Source organism: Balaenoptera borealis (genome assembly GCF_965194805.1).
Source record: "Balaenoptera borealis genome assembly, chromosome: 13".
NCBI lineage: Eukaryota > Metazoa > Chordata > Mammalia > Artiodactyla > Balaenopteridae > Balaenoptera > Balaenoptera borealis.
The window spans coordinates 38922766-38936691 of NC_138870.1; the positions used below are offsets into that span (position 1 = coordinate 38922766).

The window sequence follows — 13926 nt, forward strand, 5'->3', positions numbered from 1 at the left end:
CTTTTCCCATATAGGTTATTACAGAATATTGAGTAGAGTTCTCTGTGCTATTCAGTAGGTCCTTTTTAGTTACTTATTTTATATATAATAGTGTGTATATGTTAATCCCAATCTCCTAATTTATACCCCACTCCCCCGCTCTTGATTTTGGTAACCATAAGCTTGTTTTCTACATCTGTGACTCTATTTCTGTTTTGTAAATAAGTTCGTTTGTACCATTTTTTTTAGATACCACATATAAGCGATATCATATGATATTTGTCTCTCTCTCTCTGACTTACTGCACTTAGTATGATGATCTCTAGGTCCATCGTGTTGCTGCAAATGGCATTATTTCATTCTTTTTTATGGCTGAGAGATATTCTATTATATATATGTACCACATCTTCTTTATCCATTCCTCTGTCCATGGTCATTTAGGTTGCTTTCATGTCTTGGCTATCGTAAATACTGCTGCAGTGAACATTGGGGTGCATGTATCTTTTCAAATTATAGCAACACAGTTAATCATGATACTTAATAGTTCCACATCAGTAATGGCTCTTTTTTTTTTTTTTTTAATTGGGGTATAGTTGTTTTACAGTGTTGTTGTTGTGTTAGTTCCTACTGTACAGCGAAGTGAAGTAGAGTTTCTTGTGCTATACAGCAGGTTCTTATTAGTTATCTATTTTATATGTATTAGTGTATATATGTCAATCCCAATCTCCCAGTTCATCCCCCTTCCCCTCTCCCCCACTTTCCCCACTTGGTGTCCATACATTTGTTCTCTACATCTGTGTCTCTATTTCTGCCTTGCAAACTGACTGTCATACAGAGTGAAGTAAGTCAGAAAGAGAAAAACAAATATCTCATATTAACGCATATATGTGGAGTCTAGAAAAACGGTACAGATGAACCAGTTCATAAGTACTGGCTTTTTCAGCTGTTTATTTCTTCATTTATGAAGAGAGATATGTTAAAAGCACCCAGTTTGAGTGAGGATGTGTGTTTCTTTCAGCTTATAGTTAGAGTTCTGTAATAACTGTGTTTTTATATTTTGAGAATGGGCTATTTAGTGCACACAGGTATAGTTGTTACACCTTTCTGGTTAATTGAACATATTGTAAAGCATTCTTGTTACCTTTAAGTCTCCTTTATCCTTTTTTTTTTTTTTTGGTCTGATATCAATATAACTATATCAGCTTCCATTTGGTTGGTGTTTATATAGTTCATATTTTACTTTCAATCTTTTTTATCCTTATATTTTAGGTGAATTTTTTTTTTGTAAATAACATATATTTCAGCTTTTTCCTGTGTGTAAAACTTTGTTTTTAAATTAGTGCATTTATTCCATTTACATTAAGTGTAATTTTGATATAATTATGTTTAAATTTACCATGTTCTGAATTGGTTTCTATATGTCCTGCCTGTTCAGGTTTGTTTTCTTTTCTTCTCCTTCCTTACCTTTTTGAATTGATTTGACTCAATGTTGTTTATTATTCAGTTTTCTGCCCACTTAGTTTTTACATACACTTTTTCTGTTTTCTCATTGATCATATTAGAGATTATATTTTAATCCTTACTAGTTTAATAAGTTAGTAATTTTACCTCTTCTTAGATAATTGCAGGGACAGTAGAACAACTCCATCTCTGTTTTCTCAGTTTTTGATTTATATACTACTTTTGTTGTGCATTATTGCTCTTTTTCAGGTCTCTTAAATATAATCTTAGACCAGTGGTTTTAAACTTTTTTTCCTGTCTTATATCAGCATATATTGCTATAAATTCCCTCTATAAACTGTGTTAGCCGTTTCCCACAATTTTTGTTATGTTTTCATTATCATTTAGTTCAAGGTATTTCTCATTTTCCTTGTGATTTCTTCTTTGATTCATGGGTTATATAGAAGTAAGCTGTTTAATTTATGACTGTTTTCAAACTAGCTTTTATTATTATTTACTTTCATAATTATTATTATTACTGATTTTTAATCACATTCCATTTTTGTCAGAGAACATATTCTATATGACTTCAATCTTTTTTAAACTTATCAAGACTTGTTTTATGGCTCAGCATATGGTCTTTCTGGTGAGTGTTTTATGCACACTTGAAAAGAATGTTTGTTGTACTATTGTTGGATGTAATATTTGTTGATAATAATTAAATCAATATCATTGACAGTGTTGTTCAAGATTTCTGTATCATTAATGCTTTTCTATATAATTGGTCTGTGATTTCTTGAGAGATGAATGTTGGAATTATCAACTATAATTATGAATGTCTGTATCCCCTATCAGTTCTGTCAGTTTTTGCTTCATGTGTTTTGAACCTCAATTATTAGTGGCACATACATTTAGGATTATTATATTTTCTTGATGATTTTATTTGTCATTATGCATTATTCTCTCTGACTTCTGGTAATTTCCCTTATCCTGAAGTCTCTTGTCTGATATTATTTATCAACACCAGCATTTTTATGGTTAATGTTTTCATCATATATCTTTTTCCATCACTGCTTTTCATCTGTAGTTTTATATATAGTGTTTCTTATACATGGCTTATAGTTGAGGCTTTCTTCTCCTGCTTCCTTCAGTGTGCCTTTCAGTGTACAATTTCTTCCTTTTCATCAATGCATTCAGACCATTTATACTTTATGAACATTTTAAAGGTAACATTTCATTTCCATCTTGTTTGCATTATTACTGACAATAAGTTAGTTTCATTCTTATTGTTCTTCCTTTTGTGATATGTTTTATCTGACTGCTTTTAAGGTGTTCTCTTTGTCATTGATTTTTTTAATGTGCCTTGTTGTGGTTTTTTTATTTATTTAGTTAGTTTTGTTTTGCTTGAGGTTTATTTAGCTTCTTGGTTTGGTATTTTTCATGAAATTTGGGAAGTTTTTATCAGTTATTTCTTCAAAAATTTTTCGTTTCCCCTCCTGCTTTTCTGGAACTGTTCTGCAGGCCACTGTGGCTCTCTTAATTGTTTTTAGACGTTTTTGTTTTCTGTGTACTTCATTGTGAATAGTTTCTATTGTTATGTCTTTATTTTCTCTTTTCCAATTAAGCCCATCTAGTCATTTTTTTTTTTAATTATTAGCACCTTTAATTATTATTTATTTATGTATTTATTTATTTGGCTGTGTTGGGTCTTCGTTTCTGTGCGAGGGCTTTCTCTAGTTGTGGCGAGCGGGGGCCACTCTTCATCGCGGTGCGCGGGCCTCTCACTATCGTGGCCTCTCTTGTTAAGGAGCACAGGCTCCAGATGCGCAGGCTCAGTAGTTGTGGCTCACGGGCCTAGTTGCTCCGCGGCATGTGGGATCTTCCCAGACCAGGTCTCGAACCCGTGTCCCCTGCATTAGCAGGCAGATTCTCAACCACTGCGCCACCAGGGAAGCCCTAGTCATATTTTTTTATTTCAGATATTATGTTTTTCAGCTCTAGAAATTCCATTTGATTCTCTTTTATATTGTCCTACATTCATCTTAATTATGTTCATATTTTCCTTTAAATCCTTCAGCATATTTAATAAAGTTGTTTTAATGTTCTTGTCTGCTAGTTTCACTATTTTTATTGTTTCTGGGTCTTTTTTTGTTGAAACTGATTTTTACCTTAGTTATGAGTCATGTTTCCCACTTCCTTTGTACATCTAGCAATTTTTTATTAGATATAGGTATTGGGACTATTACATTATTTAGTGTCTGTTTTTTGGTGTCTTCCAAGAATGTTGCACATTGTTCTGGCATGCTTTTAATTAATATATGGATAGTTGTTTTTAAGTTTTGTTATGACGAATACAGGACTAGTTTATCTTTATTCCTAAGGTATGGTCTTTTTTGGACCTGAATTAGCTGGGTGTATGTACATATATATATATAGAGAGAGAGAATATACATACGTACATATATATATATATATATACACACATACATATATATATAATGTCTTCTCAGTTTAGTAATTGCTGTGACCTCTTGGGTTTATTGTCTCTGTATCGTTGTCTAGAAAGAGTGTTTATGTAAAGATATGGGGCAGTCACTGAGCTCACCTCATTTGCTTCCCATGTTTCAGTGATTACGGTTTTGCATTACTCTTGTCCAGTCTGTGAAAGCAATTGTTTTATATACATTGGTTTATGATGGGATGACTACTGCAGTACCGTTACGGCCTGAGCAAAATTTTCTTCCAAGCATTTTTCATAGATTTTAATTTTATATATATTTTTACCTGTAAGACTTTTTTTAGTATTTTATTTATTCAGCACTTATTTTGATTTAAATCACATCTACCTTTTCATGCATTTTTTTTCCCCCGTGCAGGTTTGCAGATGATATTTTTCTCAGTTTTCATTTGTCAGAAAATGTCTTTATTTCAGTTTTATTCTTGAAGAGCAATTTCACTGTGTAAAGATTCTACTTTGGCAGATATTTTCTTCCATCACTTTGAAAATATCCCATTGTCCTCTGGCTTCCATTATTTCTTTTACAAAGTTTCCTGTAATTTTAGTTGTCTTTTTCAAGGTTATCTGTCCCTTTTTCCACCTTTGCATTTAAGATTTTTCTTTGTCTTTGCTTTTCAGGAATTTTATTATGATGTTCCTACACATTTTATTTATCTTTCCTTGGAGTTTGGAGTGCTTCTTAAATCTATGGTGTGGCATCTTTCAATTGATTTAGAAAATTCTCAACCCTGTCTTTTCAAATACTGTTTTTGCCCATTGTTTCTATCTTTCCTCAGGAACTCCAATTAATTTTATGTTAGAACTTTTCACTGTATGTGTCTTGAATGCTTTTATTCTGTTCATCCTTTTGTCTCTTTATGCTTCTAACTTGGTATTTTTTTCTGCCATCTCTTCCAATCACTAATTCTTTCTTGAGTTGACTCTAATCCTTTGTTAAATCTGTCCATTGAGTTCTTATTTTCAGTTCTAGGATTTTTATTTAGCTATTTCTTATAGTTTCTACTTACATGCCAAACTTTTCGATTTTATCTTCTATTTCTTTGTTTATTTTCCATGATCATTTAAAATTCCACTCTGATATCTTTATTATTTGAATTTCCTGTGGCCCTTTTTCCTTGGTTATTGAACATTGTCTTATTCCTTCAGATGCCTAGTTCCTTTTTATTGTTACCAAACATTTTTTATTATGAGTTTTTTTGCAGTGAGTCATTTTGGTGGTGGACCTTTTCTCAAATCAGTAACTTTAAATGCAAAGGAACTTTAATTCCCAAAACTAAAATACAATCATTTAGAAATATACATCAGAATGTTTAGAAATAAACAGTGAACTGTGGCCCATGTGCTTCTTCATTAGTAGGGAAGTAACAAGATAAAATGGCATAGAAAAGTTAAAATTAACGTTCGTTTTGTATAGACTTATTAATATATAGGCATTTGTTTCTTAGCCTGAAAAAGATTAAGCAGTGGATTTCGATTCATTTCCTTTCTCTTACAGGTCAAAACACAGTTTGTTGATACGGAATACTGGAAAGGAAACCTAAATATCTGGGTTACAAATTTGTGAACACAAATACTTCACCACTTGCTGTTTGATTTTCTTCTAGATGTAGATTTGCTCAGTAGCTAGCCAGCTATGTCTCAGGAGTCTGTAAATAGGAATACTGTGACTGTATGCAGTTTACTAATGGGATTAATGACTATCATAATTTTTAAGTACTGATGAGCATAAACACTATTTCTAGATATTTTCCATAGCTATAAAGTGATCTGAAAATATCTGTGATTCATATTGGTGACAGTGTCAGAGGTTCTGCTATTACTACTGTGGTTCATTTTCTACCATTCAGAGTTGAAGAAAATGCTAAGGAAATGCTAAATTTTAGTTAGAGGTTAATGAACATGAAGATGTCATTTTTTTCTCCTCATTCATGTTCATAGATGCCCTGTATTTTTCACAGACCTTTTAGGGATCTGTGGGCCCCAGGCCAAGACGACACCTTTGAACTATAGAAAAATCTAGCATTTGTGTCAAAGAACTAAGTACATAGAATACAGTGATATCTACTTGAACTAAAAATAGTAGAACTATTATAGTTTTATAGTATGTGTGACTATTTTTAAAGTAATAGAATAGTTATTTCAAATTGTCAGAATTAAGTGTAATAATTTCTCATTACAGTTTTGGAAAGACATTGTTGATGATAATGAAGTACGTGACCTCATTTCTGACAGAAGCAAGTCTCATGGTAAGTCAATGAGAAAATATTTTAAATAACTTTGAAATATCAATAATAAGTGAAATATCAGTTTAAGTAAAATATGTTTTCTTCTCTTGTAGAAGGTACATCAGGAGAATGGATTTGGGAATCTTTATTTCATCCACCTCGAAAGCTGGGCATTAATGATATTGAAGGACAACGGGTACTTCAGATTGCAGTGATTTTGCGAAATCTTTCCTTTGAGGAGGGCAATGTTAAGCTCTTGGCAGCTAATCGTACCTGTCTCCGTTTCCTATTACTTTCTGCACATAGTCATTTTATTTCTCTAAGGCAATTAGGCCTTGACACATTAGGAAATATTGCAGCTGAGGTAAGCATGTGACAGTAGCTTAAAACAGTTTTTATAGTTAGCACAATATTTACTTTAAAATTTTAGGATGTGGGATTATTATATTTGCCATAATTATAGAATATTAAATGCTTACATATAGTTTTTGCCTAAAGGTATTACACACTTTTGTGGAAAAAAAGAAATATTTGAAATGATGCTCCAGATTCATTGATGGCTATTCTCACAGTAATTACATTTTTTAAAGTTACGTAACGTTGTTCTGCTCATTTTTATTAAATTTGAAATATACATTTGGATCTAAATTGGAAGAAGCCTACCTAAACAGTAGTGTCCTTTTTTTTTTCCAGCTTTTATTGGATCCTGTTGATTTCAAAACTACTCATCTGATGTTTCATACTGTTACAAAATGCCTAATGTCAAGGGATAGATTTTTAAAGATGAGGGGTAAGCGCTCACTTAAGTTTCTCATTGTCTAAAGTACATAAGCTTTTTATCATCTTTTAAAAGACAAATACATGTTTGTGTGTGTATGCTTTTCAGGCATGGAAATTTTGGGAAATCTTTGCAAAGCAGAGGATAATGGTGTTTTGATTTGTGAATATGTCGATCAGGACTCATACAGAGAGATCATTTGTCATCTCACTTTACCTGATGTGCTGCTCGTAATCTCAACACTTGAGGTGCTATATATGCTCACAGAAATGGGAGATGTAGCTTGCACAAAAATTGCAAAAGTAGAAAAGAGCATAGGTAAGACTAAACCACAAAAAGCATTTAAGTTATTTTCTTTATTAAGGAAAAAATATTTAATGTGGTTGCTGTAAAAAATCACAATTGATATTTGGGGTTTACTGTTTATTTTGAGGAGTCATTACCCTTTCAGACACGCTTGTTTGTGTTATACTTTCTGCCTATTTTAGATAAGCAAGAAACTTCTATTATGTAGAGACCAGGATGCATGTGGCTATCAGTAATCTTTACTTCTTCTCTTTATTTCTATTACTATATATTAAATTTGAAATCAACAAGATGGCTATGTCTTACTCTGGGGGGCAGGTCCATCTGTTTTAAGTGGTCAGCTGCTACTATTAAGCAACTAAAGCTGAGTGGAACAAGCTTCCTTCTCTTGCTAGAAATGCTAGTAGTGGTATTATCCTCAAAATCAATGAACTCACCTTCTTAGTGGGTCATCAGTTTTAAACACACTTACTAAAACATGTCACGTTAACATTTTGCTCAGTGATTCAAATGATTTCTTTCTTTGGTATAAATATTAAAATCAGAGTTAATAAAGATTTGGCTTGAAAAGTATTATTATTGAGAAATTAAGATGTACTTTCCATATCAGTGGTTCCTAAATCTGACTACACATCAGAATCACTTGGGAAGTTTTTTAAAAATGAAGATACCTAACAGCCACTCCAGAGCTTCTAAATCAGTCTTCAGAGATTGAGCCTAAAAATCTTTTTTAAGGATCCACAGATAATTCTGATGTACAACGATTCACAGACTGGCATTTGAGAAGCAGCGTTTTATATATGTATAGCATGTGTTTTTCAGCGATGTCATTGTTTTACAGTATTATTGACTAATAACTGTTGGTTTTTATTTTAGACATGTTAGTGTGTCTGGTTTCCATGGATATTCAGATGTTTGGCCCCGATGCACTGGCTGCAGTAAAACTCGTAGAACATCCAAGTTCCAGTCATCAAATTTTATCTGAAATTAGGCCACAAGCTGTAGAGCAAGTCCAAACCCAGACCCATGTAGCATCTGCCCCAGGTTAGTGTTTTTGTATAATCTTTTTCAGTGTGGTTATTGGTATGTCAGATTTAATACTACAGATAAATTTAAATATGCAGTACAGGGAACTGATATTTTACAGTAGAGTAGGCTAAATGAGAATTGAGTATGTACTTTAATTTCTTAGATATTATACATTCCAGGAGCAGCAGGATCAACATGAGCACAGAGGAAGAATAGTAGAATAGAGAAATGAAGTTGAGAAGGGTTTAGAGTAGTGTGAGGGATTAGATATTGTTCACAACTGTGAGAGTATTAAGTGCCCTAATGGGTTTGTGATTTCAGTCACTGGAGATTGATAGACCAGGAATTGGTTAATCATATGCTGCCTTATAATTCTCTCAGGTGGTCATCAGAATACATAAGTATAATATCCCTATTATTTCTAAATCTTGGACCAAACACCACAGAATCGGTAGGATCAGACATGTGTGCATGTGTATACAAATGCTAATACATGTGTATATACCTGTACTTGTGCACCCTTCCTAGGATCCCATGGGTCAACTCTATTTAATTCAAATATCTTTAATTAGAATTCGGACCTGTCCTTCAGCTCTTGAACTTCTTTCTCCTGGCTCATTATGAGTTATGATTTTTATATTTTAGCACTCTCAGCCTTTTTGTTCTCCACCTTCATTTGTCCTAACAAAAACAATCCATCTTTCACCTCACCTGCTCTCTTACCATTCCCAAGACATTTCTCTGTCCTTGTGTTTTAATGGAGGATGCTCACTTTCTCAGTTGATCTTAACACTTTGTAGTTACTCTGGGAGCTGTGTGGCATGAATTTCTTCAACTTCTTCCCCCTTCCCTTACAAACTTATTAGCATCTGAACTCATTCTCCTTCAACTTCCCCTTGTGTCAGGAAGAGATGTTAACTACTTCTGAATCTGTACTCTGAATATCAGTCTTTCCCAGCTACTCATTCCTATATCTTAAACCTCTTTTTCTTTACTTGCTTCTTCAGCCTAGAAATACATTTAGATCTTTCTCAACCTCTCCCACTATCCTTAAAACAAAAATCTCATTATCCTTAATCTTTAACTACCACATTCATTTAATCACCAAATCTTGTTGAGTCTTCCTAAATACTCTGTCTGGCCTTTTTGATTGCCAGTACTTATGCCTCAGTTCAGACTCTCCTCATCTCTCTCCAGCTGTCTTGTTCTCCTCTCATTTAATATTATCAAAATTGTATACTCTATTTACACAAAGTATGTAATATGTATCACATATCTCATTGATTTCCATTATGTCTTTCTGCAGTATATGGTAGAGTTGCATCGTATGTGCATTTAACTTACTTGAATTCAACTAACAGAACTGGACAGTAATAGAAAGCATGAAATAAGTAGGTAATTTTGACTGCTGATCTAGTCAGTGAGCTTTCGCCCATAGGCAATAGATGTTAAAGAGCCCAATACATATTGGAGAATCGATGATCAGAAATTAATAGTTTCTCAACCTTGAAAAGGAAATGAAACAGTTCATACTGCCAGTTAAGTGGGTAGTGGGGGTATGCTTTTATTCTTAAAGGAGAAACTTTTAAATTAATTTAAAAGATTAAGTTAATTGAGGGCCATAGAGAAACTGTGTTCAACAAAGAGTGGAATTAATAGATTATCAGTGATACATTGAACTATAATGGGTCATTTGAAGAATATTCAAAGGTAATTTTGATGAAATCTACTATTTTTTGCCTTATTGGTACCTGTGACCTTAATAAATGAACCCATCCCCCAAACTAAGAGTTGATCCTCATTGGCAAATGGATAAAATTAAATATTGAGAGTTGTGGCTTGCTTGCGTAGTAGTAAGTCATTGATAGAGGTTTGAATCGGCCTCTAAGAACCTAAAAGAGTTCATTTTTGAACTGGTGAGCACTTTATTACTTGCTCATCATGAATGACAACTCTGAATTGTTTGATTAGTTAACGCTTATAGTTTGGCTTTTCCCCCCATAGTTTGTTTAATACTGTTTTCTAATGGAATGGTCATCTTCAAACTTTTTGCTCACTTCTGCTCATCACTATGAAAACTTGCATGACCTTTCACCCATTTTTAGGTTGACATCTAAATTTCTTTATCATAATTTAAATAGTTGCAAATAATATGTTTTTGTGTATATTAAATTGATATTTTAAAATAAAAGTTACAACACTTTTTGTATCCAGTGGAATATTGATGCTTACCACCATCCATTTAAAAAATAACACAGGGCTTCCCTGGTGGCGCAGTGGTTGAGAATCTGCCTGCCAATGCAGGGGACACGGGTTCGAGCCCTGGTCCGGGAAGATCCCACGTGCCGCGGAGCAACTAGGCCCGTGAGCCACAACTACTGAGCCTGCGCGTCTGGAGCCTGTGCTCCGCAACAAGAGAGGCCACGCGCACCGCGATGAAGAGTGGCCCCCACTTGCCACAACTAGAGAAAGCCCTCGCACAGAAACGAAGACCCAACACAGCCATAAATAAATAAATAAATTAAAAAAAAAAAAGAATTATAAAAAAATAACACAAACTCGTAATATTAGAAATTTTATACTATCCCTCTTTCTCCTTGAACTCATATCCACCACCCTATCAATGCTTACATAGACATTTTAATTTAAAGTTTTTCAGGCTTCTGTTATAAAGCTCTAAGTGTTTAAAAATTTATTTTATTGTTACAAGTTTTAGCAATAAATACTACATAAATCAATAGTAAATATATTACAGATTTTTGTAAATAATTATTAAATAAAAGATACAATTATTGGAAGTATATCTCTTAATGAGATAGACAAGACATTTTTCCCCTTGTTCTCCGGGAAGTATTACTCTAGTGTGTCTCTGAATGAATATTTTTTATTGCTAGAATAAAATTGGGTTCAGCATTAATTTTATCTCTGTTTTTCCTTTTTATAGATTTAAGTTGGAAATCTAGTTCACATCAGTTATAAGATGAGGGTAGAACTTAAAATTCTTTAAATTTCTTCATAATTATCTAAAAATTATTAAAATTGTATTTAATGATCTTCTGACAATTTGAGTTCTCCTTTGTTTTGGTTGAAATCAAAGAATTAACAGTACTTGACTTGTAAAATTATTTGTTGCCCAGTCATTATAGATACTTACTTTTAAGTTTATGAAAATATATCAAAAAGATATTAACAAGATATGACTGTAAATTATAAGTTGCTACTCTTTTACTTGGATGTACCTTGTTTAACCTAATATATTGAGGAAGTGTTAACACAGTGGTTCTCAAACTTTACGGTGCATCAGAGTCACCCAGTGGGCTTAAGTGCTGATTTCTGGGCTCCATACCCTGAATTTCTGATTCAGGTGGATCGGAGAATTTTCATTTCTAACAAGTTCCCATGAGATGCTGATGCTTCAGGTCAGGGCACTATACTTTGAGGACCACTGGGTTAGGAAAATTTACATAGTGTTCATTTTAAGACTATAATGTTTTTTGATAAAGTGCTTTTTATCACGTGCATGAATACATTTTTGTCAAAGTCTTGGCACTGGAGATTTACCTCATTCAATTATGGAAAATGTCTGCCACATAATCTAACTGTTAAAGTTAGTCTTTATTATCAAAAGTGTCTTGCCTCAATTTGTTATTTAGAAAAAGTCCAACCTTATTTTTCAATCCAAGAATACATGTTACTTTGTGTTCCTATGATACCTTCCTTATTTCAGAATTCTGAGATAGTTAAACTTGTCATGAGTTTGTCATGTGAATGAAATAAGATGCCACCACCTTCAATATTACTTTAAAATATTCTGAATGCTTTACTTACACAAGATTGTCTCAAAAGTAATGCACTCTTTGATAGTAATTGAGGGATAGAGGAGGAAAGGACATTAAGCAAAAATTGTCATCACTTTATAATATATCTGAATTCAGAACACACCAAAGGGCCAGAATACCCAATTTCTAATGCCCTACATTGCCCTTAACTATAATATATAAAACACTGGGATAGACCAGAAGCCCTACCCTAATGCCTTGGTTTAAAGAAGTTTTGTGGACACTAATATTTCCACATCTCCCTTTGGTATTCCAGAGGTTTTTACACCATCATCATCATCATTGTAGCTAACATAGTAGCACATACTATGTGCCAGGCATTGTTTTAAGTGACTTACATATAAACTCCTCTAATCCTCATGACGATCTATGAGGTCAATGTATTGTTACTTTTCCCCATTTTATAGTCAGAGGAGTTAGGTAGCTTTCCCAGCTAGTGAGTGATGGAACTTTAGAGCCAGCCTCTCTGGCTCCAGAGTCATGCATTTAACTGTATCTTACAGTGCTCTAAAGGATGGGTGAGAGTTAAGACTTCCTATTCCAAGGTGGTTAAAGAGCAGTCATCAAAGAGGAGGTCATGTTTTCAGGCAAAGCAGTTTTAGGAGGGAATATATACAAAACTTTGAGTATCTGAAAATTGATTCCTCTTAAAGTATACGTGCCTTTGTATCCTTTGGAATGTCTTCATGTATCCTGAGGACAGTGCTTTTCATTTTGTAGCCACTTTTATAGTAATTATACATTTCTGGTTTATGCTTTTAATTGAGGCTGTATCATTCTTCTTTATGCATTGTTTATAAAGTTTCTCATAATTTCAACATAGTTTCTAATGTTTCCTGCAATTGGTTGTTAATTGATTCAGATTTCAGTCAGAGTAGGGTATACTCTCAGTATAATTGATGAAGAAAAGGGAAGATTTCTACATAGGTTTAGGCCCTAGAAGGGTATTTTCTGTAACAGTGTCATCAAGTTAGAGAAGAAAAAAGATAGGCTGGGGTTGCCCAAGGAAAATAATTTTGGTTCTAATTATTATGTTCTGTTAAGAAGCAGAATATCACAATATGGCTTCTGAAATGTGACAGACCTGAATTCAAATTCAGCACCCCTAAAAGAAGGCTTTCCAGATAACACCCTATCTCCAGCTCTACTATTTCCATCATGTGTTCCTTTGTGAACTTAATCTCTGAGCTTTAATTATTTCATTTGCAAAATGGGGACAGTTAAATTTAGAACTATATGTAAGATTAAAACAAATCACATAAATATAAATGGCTTAATACAGAATAAATATTTACAACTGGCCGGCTGCTGTTAGCTGTATCCCAGTGGAAGCCTGGGGTCTCATCAGACAAAGGTCACGATTGCTTCAGATCATTCACAGATTGGGCTGAGCTGTGGGGCTCCTCTAGTTCCAGTAATTTAGAAATTCATTTGTTTTTTTGAGGGTTCTGAGAAGTTTTGCTAAAATGTCACCTGAAAAAAAGTAGGTACATTTTGTAGGTTTAAAAAGTATAAATTAATAATGCTGATTCAATGGTGAAACAGTATAATTTTTATCTATAAATATGTAAGATTCATATTTTATTATAAACTTATTGTAATATGACTAAGTTTATATTATCTCATATTTTTCTTGTCTTCATTAGTTCCAACATAGAAGTTAGCTATTTGTTCATCATATCCAGTAATTTTATATATGCCACTTATAGAGTTAATGTTAATCTTTTAAATTCAGAAGTGAAATTATTTGTGATGCAATCTGCTTCTGTAACTAAACTGAGAGATGCTTATTTATTGATGTGTTGTGCTGTG

At 33.3% G+C, this 13926-nt stretch overlaps 1 protein-coding gene across 7 annotated transcripts in view; it reads left to right on the forward strand.

The window, feature by feature from the left end:
• Positions 1 to 13926, forward strand: part of ARID2 (AT-rich interaction domain 2) — a 167618-nt gene that overhangs the window by 105465 nt on the left and 48227 nt on the right. For 6 of the 7 annotated variants that reach the window (XR_014233102.1, XM_082349315.1, XM_082349316.1 and 3 more), the window contains 5 exons: positions 6117 to 6183; positions 6276 to 6526; positions 6856 to 6952; positions 7049 to 7258; positions 8123 to 8290. Coding sequence is in view for 6 of the 7 variants with exons in the window: in XM_082349315.1 (XP_082205441.1) it covers positions 6117 to 6183; positions 6276 to 6526; positions 6856 to 6952; positions 7049 to 7258; positions 8123 to 8290 (793 nt within the window). In the remaining variant the exon portion in view is untranslated. The remainder of the gene's footprint in view (positions 1 to 6116; positions 6184 to 6275; positions 6527 to 6855; positions 6953 to 7048; positions 7259 to 8122; positions 8291 to 13926) is intronic. The other variant, XM_082349317.1, reaches the window with a different exon arrangement.